The following is a 14,562-nucleotide window of genomic DNA, read 5'->3' on the forward strand; positions in this document are numbered from 1 at the left end:
TTAATATAGCTGAAACTTTACGTTCTAACCGGTAAAGCAATTTTGTCATGATGAAGGAAATTGAGTTTTGCCAAATTTCACGTGGCACTAACTGATTGGCATCTTAACCATTGATTCACAAGGCATATCCCTCTATTCACGGAAAAGATACCGTAGAAAATTAGAAATACACAGCCATTGGCATAGGGTAGGTAACCATTAAGTTGCATATAATATGTAACACAGTCAACTCCAGCTCTGCTACCAACCGGTATTTGCACACAGAATACTACTACTTTTAGCACTACAGCACATATATAGGCAGCCTCCGCTGCAGCACGCCTATACATTATTTATCTATAATATATATAGTTCATATGTTGCCTCGGAGTTAGGGAAGGTGAGGCTTCTCCAAGTCCTCGATGCTGGTAGGACGAAACCACGCCTCCTGCTCCATCACCGAGGATCCCTCCCCACCATCGCCCGTGGAGGAGCCGTCCTCCCTGCCTGCGGAAGATGTGTGTTCAGCTTCAGGCCCGAACACCCCCGTGTGGGGATGTGGAGCCCAGTACTTGTCCGGTTGGGGTGGGATCACATCATCTGGAACAAAGCTGGGTCGAGTTTGTTCCTCCGGGTTCTTGTCATAAGTCGAGGTGTGAGCAGCCCTCCTGAATATCAATACGATCAATTATATATACATACAAGAGGGTATTTAAATTTAGTTAGGCCAAACTTAATTGAGATGGTAGTTGAGTCCGCCTAGCGGCTAATATTTCTACGAAAAATGAAAACTAAAAGTAAAAGCACTTATTTCCCGCTCTTCCTAAAAATGTCTTAAGATACTAATTCTTCCCAATAGTAAACAAAAGGCAACTTAAGAAAGGATGAAGGAAGCAATTAGGAATATGCAGCTTAAGCATGAGGACAACTTTACCACAAATAGTGCAGCTTAAGCTAGCCATGTTTAAAAGATGGGGACAGACAACACATTCCCATCAAGCATGGGAACAAACTATACCGCAAATGCCCTATCTAGCTAGTTATTTTCAACTTTTGTACTCTTTACCTGCTTTCCAAACAAGTTGGGCATCGGTTTTATCTTAATTAGATTCCCTAATGGCCAAAGCATAAAAGGATTTGTTTAAGGGTAGGTATCGATGCCAACCATGTGACTTTACACCAGATAGTGTCACCCAACATGTTATCTAATAGTAGATAATTACTAGACTGACCCAACGATTTTTATATTCCAAAACTAATACTGTATGGTATGGCATTTCTCACACAGAACTTCGCCGGCCTATTGTCCTGAAGCAGGCAAGTGTGTATACGGTCATTCATCCGAATTAAGTAATACGACTAATTATAAATAAAATATCTGACCAAAGAAATAAAGAATCTTCAGTCAAAGTAAGCGGATTACTAGTATTAATGTTAATAGGCGACAAGTATGGTACTGTGGACGGTGGAGTCTCACAGTTCCGTTATTGTTATACCAAAAACACTCGGTCCAAAACATGTATGTATCTATGAACATGAGTAGAAAACAAAAGATAATTCAAACCCAGAAACAAAAACAAAAACAGATTACCGTCATACAATTGGATACATCTCAAGAAAACGAAATAAAAACGAACTGAAACCATGCTATTAGACGGACCATTCCAAGATTATAAATCTGAAACTGCAAATGCAAGGCACCTAAAAATTTATCTAGTTCTTATCTGAAGTTGATATTTCACTAAAGGAATCTTGCCAAGAAAATGACACTAGATTTTAGGCACATGCACATCCACATTTATCGCTATTGAAAGGTTTACTGCCATATATATGTCTGAAAAAACCAAACCACCCTAAGATAAATATCCGCAAAAGATCTAAGGATTCCGAAATATGATCATCACCATGGTTTACTCCAAAAACAAAACCATAAACGTAATTATGTTGCCTAATTACCAAAAGTAACCTCCTTTCTCTCTATTTTTTCTTCCTCAATTCTCTTATTTATTTATTTATTATATTCATGCTATGGTGAACAATTGTCCAATGAGGATCCTAGTCAGTGGCAGCATGTCCTTATCCGAACCCCGCACCCAGCGAGTACCACGGCTAACAGGCCCTTGGTTGTTGGTACGAAAATGCCTATATATATATTATTTAATTTTGTTTCTAAATTTTATCTTTCCTTCCCTTAAAAAGATAAAGTCATAAAGAGCAAAATATCGATTAAAACGAAGCTGACTGAAATGAAACGAAAATCCTATGCTCCGGAGTATTCTATTTTTTGGAATTTTTAACGGTTAGATCTTGGTCATTGTATCTTTGACGAATCTAACGGAGTACACTACAAAATCCCAAAATGGAATTACAAAATTTGATAAGCTCTGCATCAAAATGTCAACGATATTATGCATCAGGTGTGGCAGCGAAAAATCTCACACCACGATCACACAAAAGGAAGGGATAGATTCCAAAAGTCACTCTTAAGCTTAACTAATCATTTATTTCTGTTCAATAAATTTCAATTTTTTTTTTCCAGAAATTAAAGCAAAATTTCCAACCGAGAAACCACCGAAGCAACTCAGATGATCAGATCGCAGCTCCTCTAACATGAAATTATTAACTACTTAAATTGATCATCACATAATTAATAGATCAGAAATTGAACGCAAATACGCGAAAAAGCTCGAATCAAATGCAAAATCGATACCTGAGAGTGAGAGCGGAGAGCTGAGCTGAATCGCGCGCTCGGATCTCGTTGATAAGGCGCTTCCCCAAGCTCGCGATACCTCGACTGCTCGAATTGGCGGCCATACAGTAAAAGACTGGTGTAGAGAGAGAGTGAGTGTGTGTGTGCGTGTAGAGAGAGAGAGAGGGAATGAGCGATGGTTGGCCTTTTGGTGTTAAAATGATTTGGACGATGGGTCAGTTTTATATAGTGGAAGGTGGTGTCTGATATTTTACATCCACCTACCCCAGCAGCGGACTCGCTTCTTTGCAGTTCGTACCGCCACCTACACGGCCCCGTACTCTTCGCTAGTACCAAGCGACGTCGTTTCTAGTTTTGGCGGTTGGGTTCGTTTTACGCGTCCGTGACGCGGACTTCTTGGAATGTTCTCGTTTTCATTGCCGTAGCGACATTATTGGCGGCGTTTGTTATGCGGTGGCCTTTGGTGATTAGCTCGTTTTTTGATAAGATATTCTCGAGTGAAACTGTTTAGAAAGGGGTGGGCATCTCTTGGGCTGGGCCCAAAATCTGAGGGATCGGACCGAATTTGTTTGAAAATAAAATGGAGCGGGGCGGGTCGGATAATAGAAAAAGAAAAATAAAGAAAATGAAAACTTTGCAGAATTTCAACCACAATTGTATTCACTATTTCAATTTCTTGCATGCATTCATAAATTAAAGCCACAAAAAATGAAGGAGTTCCCTATAAGTAGACAGAAAAAGGGCTAGAGGATTTCAGCTATCTTGGGTCGAGGTCTAATGATGATGGTGGCGGCGGACAGGGCAGGGATGGTGGGAGCGAGTCTTGAGGAGAGATCGAGGTCTAATGATGATTGTGACAGCAGGAGTGAGTCAGGAGGAGAGATCGAGGTCTGGAAAAAGAGGAGAGATCAAGGTTTGAGAGAGAGGAGATGGCTCAAGAGGAGAGACCAAGAGAATGAAATTCGAGGGTTGACTGCTTGAGCTCATGGTCTAATAGATGATATAGAGAGAGACTGAGTGACTGAGAGATATGTGGACCCGCCCCCACTCCTCCACGTTTTGGATTTATAAACTTTTGACCCATCCTGACCCGCGAGTCTTGGCCTCATTTGCTCACGCCTAATTTAGATACACAAAACCGACACTTTTATTAACACATCCTCTTCATGATAAGCTTCATCTCTATTAGATATCAAGGCCGTTTATGTGTCTAAATAATTTTATCAATATTGATTTTGCAAATTTAATAATCACTTATCGTTACCTTGGGCTTTGGAATTGGATGGGCTGAGTACGTGGTAGGCCAGTCTTGGTTAGCATTTAACCCTTATAACGTGGTGCCGGCCCAACTTTATCCCCTTTGTTGAGCCAACCCTTTGAAGAATGCTCCTGCTGCTCAAAACTAATGAACAACAACAACAAAACAACAACAAAGTCTTTTTTCATCAAGTGGAATCGGCTATATGAATCCTAGAACGTCATTGCACTTTCGTTCTGGATTCATTTTCATAAGGCTTCGACGTAATCGAGGAGTGTCGACTGTCGACTACCTGACGCCCTCCCCCTCCTCCTTTATCCGGGCTTAGGACCGGCAATGTAAGATAAACTTAGACGGACGGAGTTTGCTCAAAACTAATGAACAAATAAAAATTAATTCCAGAGAAAATTGGTGCTTGTAATTTGTGGCTGGCCATTGAATCAAATCGTGGCTAATCAAAGTTTATCTGGCCCTGCAATTCTGGGCACAACAATTTCATCCAGACACAAGGCAGACCGTAGAGAGTGTGCCTGACTCACACTAGCTTCTTTGTCTAGTCGCACTGTAGTGTGTCCAAATTAAACATGTCACAGGCGGTGCTTGCCGCTGCTTCCTCCTCCTCCTCCTCTTGCTCCGCTGCATTCAAAAGGCACCACTCGACAAGAACTCCACAGTTCACAACTCCAAAACAATTGGCACCAATCCAATGCCAGGTAGGTACCTACTCTAATCCAATGCCCAAAGCACAAGAAGAACTTTTCTGCAATGGAGATGTCAACTAATATGAAAAAGTTAAAACGCATTGCAGTGCGTGTTATAACTTGAGATAGTGTTATAGCGGCATTCCAATTAAAGTAAGTTTCATGAGCTACGCCATTACACAAGCCTTATGATTCTGTATTTTTTCTTGCTGTGTAAAGAAAACTAGCTTCCAAGGATTGTCGCTTGGAGAAGCCAAAAGGGGAGTGTTTGATTCTTTGCTGGTAGCTGCTGAGAATAACAGGAGTGGTTTAGGCAACAACAACGTAGGGAGAGGAAGAGGGCTTAGGGTTACAGCAAGAACTGCAGGGGCTCCCAAGTCGATTGAGGCTGAGGTGGACAATCCATTAGGCCTCACTTTGGGTCAAAAGCCCGGAGGTCCTGTTACCATCACAGTGAGTTAACATCAATAGCTTCCATTTTCTAACTTCATTGCACCATTTAGGACTGGTTGAGATTGCTTTTTGAAGAGCTAGTTATAAGTGTTCTATGACTATCAAAAGTGATTCCGTTTACTTTTGGTATAAAAACTTAAAAGCGTTTTTGAGTCGTATAAGCACTTTCTAGAGAAACACTGCTAATGAAAGTGCTTTTGAACATAAGTTCTTCCCACAGAAAAGTCCCAACGATCCCATGTTATTGTATGAAGTTGGGAGATTGAAATTAGTCGCACTCCAAAAGGGTTATTTGCACTTCGCCCTACAGGTAAAAATAAAGAAGGAAAGAGTATTTTGGAATGCTAATACCTATTCCCGTATGGATATGATCACTTACAATTGGCAGCTTATATTATCTATACACACACACACACACACGTATATGTATATATTGATACTGTGTTTAGGCTGTGGATGGAGGTGGGAATGCAGCAAAGGCAGGGCTTAAGGCAGGGGACCAAGTCCTCTACACTAGCAGCGTCTTTGGTGATGAAGTATGGCCAGCAGATAAACTAGGGTTTACAAAAACTGCCATCAATGCCAAGCCAGACTCTGTTTACTTCGTTGTTAACAGGTTGCTTATCTATTTCTTATTTCCTCTTAGCAGATAAATTGGTTTTGATTTAATTAATAACACTGTTTTAGATTGGAAAAATGAAGTTAGCTGTGATCATTTTTAATGCAGAGGTGGTGCTACTGTAGACGTTAAACGCCTGCCAAAGTGACTGGCTCCACCTTGATTTGGATGCAAAACTAACCGAGACTCAAAAGGCAAGAGTCAATTTTGTTGTCCGTATAACTTAAATTCAACTTTTAAGACATCAACTGATGTGACAGTGTTTTATTTGTTCCGTAATCTTTTACTTTCCGCGCCCTATAAATAATACTAATTGATTGATTGGACCATGAACAATTTTCAGGCTAGAGCTACTCACATATGCCTCGACTGTGGATTCATATACACATTACAGAAGCCCTTTGATGAGCAGGTATTTGATTAGCTTCATTTCCCCCAATTACGAATTAGGTTAGACAAGCAGTGTACTACGTGATTTTGACGTGCATGGTAAGCAATGCATAATACTATTTCATTTGCAGCCGGATGCGTACGCATGCCCTCAATGTCTAGCACCAAAGAAGCGGTTTGCATGATACGATATTAACACCGGGAAAGCCATTGGTGGCAGTTTGCCTCCGATCAGCGTTATCATTGGCCTGGTGGCTGGTCTCGCCGGCGTTTGAGCTTTGCTTGTATATGGTCTTCAATGAACACACATTTAAAACAACATGGAGTTTTTGAGATTTAAAAGATATATTCAATAAGGGTAGTATTTTCTTTCTTGGAGAGTAATGTTAGTATCTGATTGAATGAAATTGCGGATCTATGCGCAATATCAATATGACCTTATTTGGAGATTCAAGAACAATTTCTTATAAATTTATACTAAATAGATCTCAAGAAAAAAAAAATACTGCTTAATGTTTGGTTTGACTTGAAATTATAAAACAAGCAATTTACAAGAACAATACGTTTTGCCGTTTTGGTTGGGCTGCTTATTTTTGTTTGGCTTGGAGAAAAGGGTGAAAGTGATGACGAGACCCAAAAAAAAAAAACGTGTAAAGACAAATACAAAATTATATAAGCTAAACCGGTTCGGTATTAAGTGGAAAAATTGAAAATCGAACATGTCATAACTGCAATAATGTTAGTGCTATCCACATATTTATTTTTACTTCTCACACATCTTTCTTAATATTCAGCTGTGAATCACATGAATTGAAGAAGATTAACGACAAAAATTAATAAGAGCATGTGAAAGATAAAAATGAACGTGTGAAAAACAATCCTATATTTATTCCCGGTTTGGTTTACCAATGTATTTTTTCGCTTTGGGCCTTTTCTTGGGCTGACATTTCACATTGGGCCTCTTGTATTTAAACGACCTTGTGAATTGTAATAGACTAAAATTACATTTTTAGCCTTTTGTTTACCTCTTTTAGGCGCTTTTTACTTGTCCGGTTCGGTGCTGACCCCCTGAGCTTCCCTATATAGGACATCATAATTCACGCACCGCAAACTTTACGTCATCTCTTCTTCTTAACACTTAAGGCAAGTCACCAAAAGCTACTTTTAGCTGAACCCAGAAGCCACAGATGGAGAGAAAAGTTCTTCTGGTTTGCTCCGCTGTGGGACTCCTGGGGCTGCTATCTGCGGCTACAGGTTTCGCCGCCGAGGGCACGAGAATCAAGGTAAAAGCTAAAAAGCTCATCTGGGTTTTGCTTAGATCTTCTTTTCTTCACATGGGCTCGTCTAAATTTGCTTGCTTTCTGCTTAGTTATACTCCGCCCCTCTGTTTGGTTGCTGGGAAAAGTTGGGAAGTTAAGAAAAGTAGAAGAGGGATTTCATATTATTACTAACTATTCTGTTTTGTTCATCCTTGAAGGGTGCAAAGTCCAAAGTCCAAAGCTTGAAGCTTTAATTTCTTATTTGCTTTGACGAAACGGAGTTTTGTTGTTTCCACAGTTCCACTTTGCGTGTTCGAAGTTCCACTCCGAAATCTGAGGCACCTTTTATATTGTTATTTGGTACCTCAGACGGGCCAGACACGGCCCTTCTATTTGGATTAGCTTAATTGATAAAATGGCTTTTTGTTTAGCTGACTTCTACATTTCTCCCTTTCGGGAAGACTTTCGATTGTTTATAGCTCAACGTCCAAATTTCAATTCTTTATTTGATTTCAATGCTTTAACTTTCGGGCGTCCAAAATGACCGTGCGGAAGCTCACTAGTGTAGTTTGTCAATGAAGATTTGCAGTAAATTAAAACGTGGTTTGGAAGTGTGTTAAATGTTTACCAATGCGGCTAAAAATCTTGAATTCTGTGCTTTCATTTTTTGTCCTTCTTTTGTTGCACATAATGATAATAGCTCGTTTGAACTTTAATGTCAAAAGAGTTGCGTTTGTGCAAGAATCCGAGATGGAGGTTAACGGAGAGGCTGACAGATTTACGCCTTCCTATCCATTTGGAAGTTATTGTCGATGGACCTCAATCTGTTTAGAATATGCTCACAAGTCGTCAGCTTTCAGTACGGAGTGATTGTTTAGAATATTTAAGCAAGTGCCTCTTCATGCTAAGTTTTGTTTTGTTTTTTTCCTTTTCTTCTCCGGCTTTTTCCAGTTTTGTTGGCGTTGTTTATGCTGAATGTTGTGTTACTTTTATTTCTAACCCGCAGGGTTCTCAGGTTCAATTTGTCTCGAATACTCAATGCGAATACCCTCGGAGTCCGGCTCTTGGACTTGGTGTAACTGCTGCAGTGGCTCTTATGTTAGCTCACATAATTGTAAATGTTTCAACCGGGTGCATTTGTTGCAAAAGGAGCCCCCATCCTACCAACTCTAACTGGACGGTAGCTCTGTTCTGCTTTGTTTTTTCCTGGTAATTCTCAACTACAACTTCTTGTATCATTCACGAGGAAAATGACTAAGGCGGGTAATCCAAAAGCATGATTGGTTTGGACTATTTGGCTCTCTGGTAGGCGTAAATGCTAAACAAGATTCGTTATTTCATCGTTTTGTTATCTTGCCAGTTTCTTACCTTTCTTGTTGCTGCTGTTTTTGTTTTTCTGGTTTAAAAGCACATGCACATTATTTTTCCCACAAGAAAAAGGAAACACGTCTGTTCGAACGATTTGAGTTGGCTTTAGCAATTTGTCTATTCGTTTCAACTGGATTAACAATGCATGTGTTTTACTCCAATCTCCACACTGGTGCAGGTTCACATTTGTTATAGCGTTTCTTCTGCTGCTCACTGGTGCCGCACTCAATGACCGACATGGTGTAGAAAGCATGTACTTTGGCAGCTACTACTGTTACGTTGTGAAACCGGGAGTGTTTGCCGGAGGTGCCATTTTGTCATTTGCATGTGTGGCACTCGGAATTGTCTACTATGTAATCTTAAATTCAGCAAAGAACGGTGATACATCATGGGGCGGTTCTGCGCCAACTCAAGGGACAATAGCTATGGGGCAACAACTCCAGATCCCACCGCAGAGTACTACGACCCAAGAACCAGTATTTGTCCATGAAGATACGTATATGAGACGGCAATTCACATGATACGGGGAATACATCACTAGAGTTTATGGTATGAGCCTATGATCAGTCTCTGAAGATGTAATGGTTGGAATTCTAGGAAATGGGTTGTTTTCTGCACAATCCCTGTATTCGTTTCGTCAGTAGATTTCTTATGGTTGTATTTAATTCTGTGCATACCGTACTGTCCAAGAAACCCAATGCGTATGAATTGAATACTAGATTGATGGATTATTTAAAATTTACGAATTTTACTTGGAACTTTTTATCTAAACCACCTTGTAAATTGTAATCGAGGAAAATTATAGTTACAATCTTTTGTTTTCTTCTGTTTTGCCGCCTTTTTACTTGTCCGGTTCGTTGCTGACGCCCCTGAGCTTCCCTATCTAGGACATCATAATTCACGCACAACATTCTTTACTTCTTCCCTTCTTCTTGCCTCTTCAGGCAAATCACCAAAATCTACGCCCAATAGCCAGAAACAGAAGAGTGAATTGGAAGCTGCTTTTGGCGTAACGCAGAAGCCAGAGATGGAGAGAAAAGTGCTTCCGGTTTGCTGGGCTGTGGGACTCCTGGGGATGCAATCTGCAGCTACACGTTACGGCAACGAGCGCATGAGAATCGAGGTAAAAGCTAACTATTCGGTTTTGTTCATCCTTGAAGGGTGCAAATTCCAAAGCTTGAAGCTTTAATTTCTTATTTGATTTCAATGCTTTTAACTTTCGGGCTTCCAAAATGACCGTGCGGAAACTAGTGTAGTTTGCCAATGAAGATTTGCGAATTTTTTCAGTAAACTACAACGCGGTTTGTAAGTGTGTTAAATGTTTATAAATGCGATTAAAAATCTCGAATTTGAACTCACAAGAGTCATTTTTAGGTTCTAATAGCTCATTTTGAACTTTAATGTCAAAGGAGTTGCGTTTGTGTAAGAATCTGCGATGGAGGTTAACGGAGAGACTGAAAGATTTACGCCTTCTTCTCCATTTGAAAGTTATTGCCGATGGACCTCAATCTGTTTGGAATATGCTCACAAGTCATTAGCTTTCAGTATGGAGTGATTGTTTAGAACTTTTAAGCAAGTGCCTGTTCATGCTTCTCCGGCTTTTTCCAGTTTTGTTGGCATTCGTTCAGTTTGAATTGTGGAACCGATGCTGAAATGTTCTGTTACTTTAATTTTCTACCCGCAGCTTTCTCAGGTTAAGTTTGTCACGCCTGCTCAATGTGAATACCCTACCACTCCGGCTTTTGGACTTGGTGTAACTGCTGCAGCGGCTCTAAGTTGACGGTAGCACTGTCACGCATTGCATTTGTTATGGCGCTTCTTCTGCTGCTCGCTGGTGCCGCAGTGAATGGCGGAATCAGCTACTACCGCTGTTACCTTGTGAAACCCGGAGTGTTTGCTGGAGGTGCCCTTTTGTCATTTGCAAGTGTGATACTAGGAATTGTCTCAACTTATATTCAGCAAACAACTAATCAAGGGGCAATAGCTATGGGGCAACCTCGGATCCCACCGTGGAATACTACTTATTAATGCACAAAATCAGATTCATCTTGGAACAATGTAAATCGGATCACATCAACACTACTAAGTCTTGATTCATAAGCTCGGGTTTTTCCATTGATTTTGGCAGAAATGGATCAAATGAGATATTTTGGTTCATGTACTTTCTTCCTTTACAAAATTAAAAAAAAATGTCAGAGGAGGTTGGTTGAGTATGTAAGGATCGTTCACTTCGTTAGACCAAGACCTAAGTTCGAATCTCCCTCTTGGTGAGCGATCTGTAAAAACAAAAAATGGGCCTAAGATATAGTATTATTTTAGTGAATGAGACGTAATTGAATAATTATTTATAATTGTGATATAGGGATTTTTCATAAAACCAAAATAAAAATTGCTAGATGGGGGTTCCAACTGAAACGGTCTCCCGCATCTAACCAAACGCAGGGCCATTTCCGTCACACAAGTTTTCAACGGCTCTCCGCTTCAAGTTGTTCCATAATCCGAGATCTTATTTAGACATGGTAATTTCTTACATGAGTTGTAAGTTGGTTGTGTTGTATTTTTTTAATTTTTTTTTGTCAAACAATAATTTTTGTTAGACTAGACGTTAGTGTAGCGTAATTTGGCAAAACTTATGAAAGTTATTTGCGAGGATCTCAACAAGCTGCTACAAAGTTCCCGCACAATTTCGTTCATCACAAAATTGCTTTACAAGATGACAAAAGCTGTGTACAACCAAATCAGCAAATTAAAAAATCTTTATATATAAAGCCAAGGGCTCAATGAACAATATTTTTTAGTGTCACAAGCTTCACCAATAAAAATTGGACAAAATGCCCTTTAAACAAAAAACTTCAAAAGCAAGCAAAAAAAAAGCATCAAATGTAACAGGGGTATTTTCATCATTTTAACAGTTTTTTTTTAATAATTAATTTTTTTTTATAATCATTAGTACCGCACAATAGGTTAGCAATAATATGATCCCATCAGTTGTTCATTAAATATTATTTTCTCTATTCTTAAACACGTTTAAAACATCTTAAGAGGCGTGTAATGCTGGTTATAAAAAATGTTTTTCGCATGCAGATAATAATGTGATCAAATTAGTCGTCAAATGATTGTTTTTTTTTAATAAGCGATATTATTTACACTAAGGGAGGTGAGCTTAGCCTTACAATAGATTAGTAATAATACGATTCAATAAGTTGTTTATTAAATATTTTCTCTATTCTTAATATAAAGTTAATAAAGACCGATTTTATTATGTGAATTACTTTAATTGGTTTTGAGGAGTTTCTTCTACCATGATCTAAGATTATTCATTTACTTCAAATATTTAACTTTCATTTTGGTCAATTCACACATATATAATAAATACATTTAAAATGCCCTTCAACCAAACAGAGGCTAATGCTAGCTTAATCGAGTAAAATTATTGTTTTAACATTTATTGTTTTCCTCTGTTTTGCCGCCATTTTACTTGTCCGGTTCGTTGCGGACGTCCCTGAGCTTCCTATACAGGACATCATAATTCACGCACAACAAACTGTACGTCTTCTCTTCTTCTTAACTCTCAAGGCAAATCACCAAAATCTACGCCCAATAGCCAGAAACAGAAAAGAGTGAGTGGGAAGCTGCTTTTGGCTGAACGCAGAAGCCAGACATGGAGAGAAAAGTGCTTCTGGTTTGCTGCGCTGTGGGACTCCTGGGGCTGCTATCTGCGGCTGCGGGTTTCGGCGCCGAGAGCACAAGAATCAAGGTAAAAGCTAAGCTCATATGGGTTTTGCTTAGATCTTCTTTTCTTCACATGGGTTGCAATGTGTCTGTTCGAAGTTCCTGTCCGAAATCTGAAGCACTTGTCATATTGTTATTTGGTACCTCAGACGGGCCAGACCCAGCCCTTCTATTTGGATTAGCTTAATCAATAAAATGGCTCTTGTTTTAGCTGACTTCTCCATCCTTTCGGGAAGACTTGAAACTAATATCATTTTCAGTCTAACTTTTGTAAGATCCCACGTCGTCCAGGAGTGTGGATCCTATAAGCTTTATATGTATATTCTCATTTCTACCTAGTAATGAGGCATTTTGAGAGCTCACTGGCTTCGAGTTTTATCAGAATTCAGAAGTTAATCGAGTTCGCACGAGAGCAATCCCATGATGGGTGACCCACTGGGAAGTTCTCGTCTGAGTTCCCGAAAACATGAGGGCGTGATCGGGGCTCAAAACGGACAATATCGTGCTACGACAGAGTCGAGCTCGGGATGTGGTGGGGGCCGGGCCGGGATGTGACAACTTTGATGTCTATAATTCAACTTCCAAATTTCAATTCTTTAACTTTCAGGCTTCCAAAATGATCTTTCGGAAACTCACTAGTGTAGTTTGCCGATCGACGAAGATTTGCCTATTTTTTCAGTAAACTAAAACGCGGTTTGTACACTTGTTAAATGTTTGCAAATGCAATTAAAAATCTTGAATCTTAACTCAGAACTGTCATTTTTAGGTTCTATCCTTTCATTTCTTTTTTTTTTTTTTTGTCTTTCTTTTGTTGCACATAATGATAATAGCACATTTGGAACTTTAATGTCAAAAGAGTTGCGTCATTTGGAACTTTAATGTCAAAAGAGTTGCGTTTGTATAAGGATCTGAAATGAACGTTAACGGAGAGACTGAAAGATTTACGCCTTCCTCTCCATTTGAAAGTTATTGTCGATGGACCTTAATCTGTTTAGAATACGGTCACAAGTCGTTAGCTTTCAGTATGGAGTGATTGTTTAGAACTTTTAAGCAAGTGCCTCTTGATGCTAAGTTTGGTTTTTTTCTTTTCTTTTCTTTCTTCTCCGCGCTTTTTCCTGTTTTGTTGGCATCCAGTTTGAATTGTGGAATCGATGCTGAAATGTTGTGTGACTTTTATTTTCTACCCGCAGCGTTCTCAGGTTAAGTTTGTCTCGACTAGTCAATGTGAATACCCTGACACTCCGGCTTTTGGACTTGGTGTAACTGCTGCGGTGGCTCTTATGTTAGCTCAAATAATTATAAATGTTTCAACCGGGGGCAATTGTTGCAAAAGGAGGCCCCAGCCTTCCAACTCTAACTCGACGGTAGCACGGTTATACATTGTTTTTTCCAGGTAATTCTCAACTACAACTTGTTGTATCATTCATGAAGAAAATAACTAAGGCAGCTAATACAAAAGCATGACTGGTTTGGATGGTTGGCCCTCCGACAGGCGGAAATGTTAAACAAGATTGTTGAGTTCATCGTTTTGTTATCTTGCCAGTTTCTTACTATTCTTGTTGCTGCTGTTGTTTCTCTGGTTAGAAGATGTGCATTTTTTTTTATCCTTTTGCAAGAAAAAGGAAACTTGTCTGTCTGTACAGTTCGAGCTGGGTTTTGCAACTTGTCTATCTGTTTCGGCTGGATTAACAATGCCTGTGTTTAACTCTGATCTCCACTGGGCAGGTTCGTATTCGTTATAGCGTTTTTTCTGCTGCTTGCTGGTGCCGCACTCAATCACCGGCATGGTGTAGGAAGCATGTACGCTGGCAACTACGACTGTTACGTTGTGAAACCCGGAGTGTTTGCTGGAGGTGCCCTCTTGTCATTTGCAAGTGCGGTACTCGGAATTGTCTACTATGTCAACTTAAACTCAGCAAAGAACAGTGATATGTCATGCGGCGGTTCTATCCCTAAAGGGGCAATAGCTATGGGGCAACCTCGGATCCCGCCAACCCAATGTGGATGAATACTAGCTGGATGGATTATATAAGATTTTCGAATTTTACATGGATGGACTATGTCTTGATTCATAAGCTCTCATTTTCCATTGA

General features: G+C 39.7%; 3 protein-coding genes and 1 pseudogene across 4 annotated transcripts; 3 read left to right on the forward strand and 1 right to left on the reverse strand.

Annotated features, from left to right (window-relative positions):
- Window positions 1-177: 177 nt before the first annotated feature.
- Window positions 178-3,151, reverse strand: LOC114825928 (late embryogenesis abundant protein At5g17165-like). The gene is made up of 2 exons (XM_029104983.2): window positions 2,690-3,151; window positions 178-647 (listed from the first exon to the last, which is right to left on the reverse strand). Exons 1-2 carry the CDS (start codon window positions 2,791-2,793, stop codon window positions 371-373), a joined length of 381 nt encoding a protein of 126 aa, XP_028960816.1. The 5' UTR covers window positions 2,794-3,151; the 3' UTR covers window positions 178-370.
- A 1,380-nt stretch (window positions 3,152-4,531) lies between these two features.
- On the forward strand, window positions 4,532-6,623 carry LOC114826666 (uncharacterized; annotated as a pseudogene).
- A 546-nt stretch (window positions 6,624-7,169) lies between these two features.
- LOC114825930 (protein VASCULATURE COMPLEXITY AND CONNECTIVITY-like) lies at window positions 7,170-9,475 on the forward strand. 2 transcript variants are annotated; one of them, XM_029104990.2, is made up of 3 exons: window positions 7,170-7,393; window positions 8,376-8,578; window positions 8,916-9,475. In XM_029104990.2, the coding sequence occupies exons 1-3, from the start codon at window positions 7,298-7,300 to the stop codon at window positions 9,256-9,258; spliced, it is 642 nt and encodes a 213-aa protein (XP_028960823.1). In that variant the 5' UTR covers window positions 7,170-7,297; the 3' UTR covers window positions 9,259-9,475. The 2 variants fall into 2 exon arrangements, with proteins under 2 accessions (XP_028960823.1, XP_070677217.1); XM_070821116.1 differs by lacking the exon at window positions 7,170-7,393 and adding an exon at window positions 8,115-8,256.
- Window positions 9,476-12,398: 2,923 nt separating this feature from the next.
- On the forward strand, window positions 12,399-14,477 carry LOC114826668 (protein DESIGUAL 2-like). Its single transcript, XM_029107406.2, has 3 exons — window positions 12,399-12,494; window positions 13,660-13,862; window positions 14,195-14,477. The coding sequence occupies exons 1-3, from the start codon at window positions 12,399-12,401 to the stop codon at window positions 14,475-14,477; spliced, it is 582 nt and encodes a 193-aa protein (XP_028963239.1).
- The last annotated feature ends 85 nt before the right edge of the window (window positions 14,478-14,562 follow it).

This window comes from Malus domestica, chromosome 01 (assembly GCF_042453785.1).
Source record: "Malus domestica chromosome 01, GDT2T_hap1".
Lineage (NCBI taxonomy): Eukaryota > Viridiplantae > Streptophyta > Magnoliopsida > Rosales > Rosaceae > Malus > Malus domestica.

What these genes read in the sequence shown, in the direction of transcription:
- LOC114825928 (XM_029104983.2), bottom strand. Translation starts at nt 2,793, where the DNA reads ATGGCCGCCAATTCGAGCAGTCGAGGTATCGCGAGCTTGGGGAAGCGC. An exon ending in CTCTCCGCTCTCACTCTCAG is followed by an intron (nt 648 to 2,689) that starts GTATCGATTTTG and finishes ATTGATATTCAG; the next exon opens with GAGGGCTGCTCACACCTCGA.
- LOC114825930 (XM_029104990.2), top strand. Translation starts at nt 7,298, where the DNA reads ATGGAGAGAAAAGTTCTTCTGGTTTGCTCCGCTGTGGGACTCCTGGGG. An exon ending in CCGAGGGCACGAGAATCAAG is followed by an intron (nt 7,394 to 8,375) that starts GTAAAAGCTAAA and finishes TCTAACCCGCAG; the next exon opens with GGTTCTCAGGTTCAATTTGT. An exon ending in TTCTGCTTTGTTTTTTCCTG is followed by an intron (nt 8,579 to 8,915) that starts GTAATTCTCAAC and finishes ACACTGGTGCAG; the next exon opens with GTTCACATTTGTTATAGCGT.
- LOC114826668 (XM_029107406.2), top strand. Translation starts at nt 12,399, where the DNA reads ATGGAGAGAAAAGTGCTTCTGGTTTGCTGCGCTGTGGGACTCCTGGGG. An exon ending in CCGAGAGCACAAGAATCAAG is followed by an intron (nt 12,495 to 13,659) that starts GTAAAAGCTAAG and finishes TTCTACCCGCAG; the next exon opens with CGTTCTCAGGTTAAGTTTGT. An exon ending in TTATACATTGTTTTTTCCAG is followed by an intron (nt 13,863 to 14,194) that starts GTAATTCTCAAC and finishes TCCACTGGGCAG; the next exon opens with GTTCGTATTCGTTATAGCGT.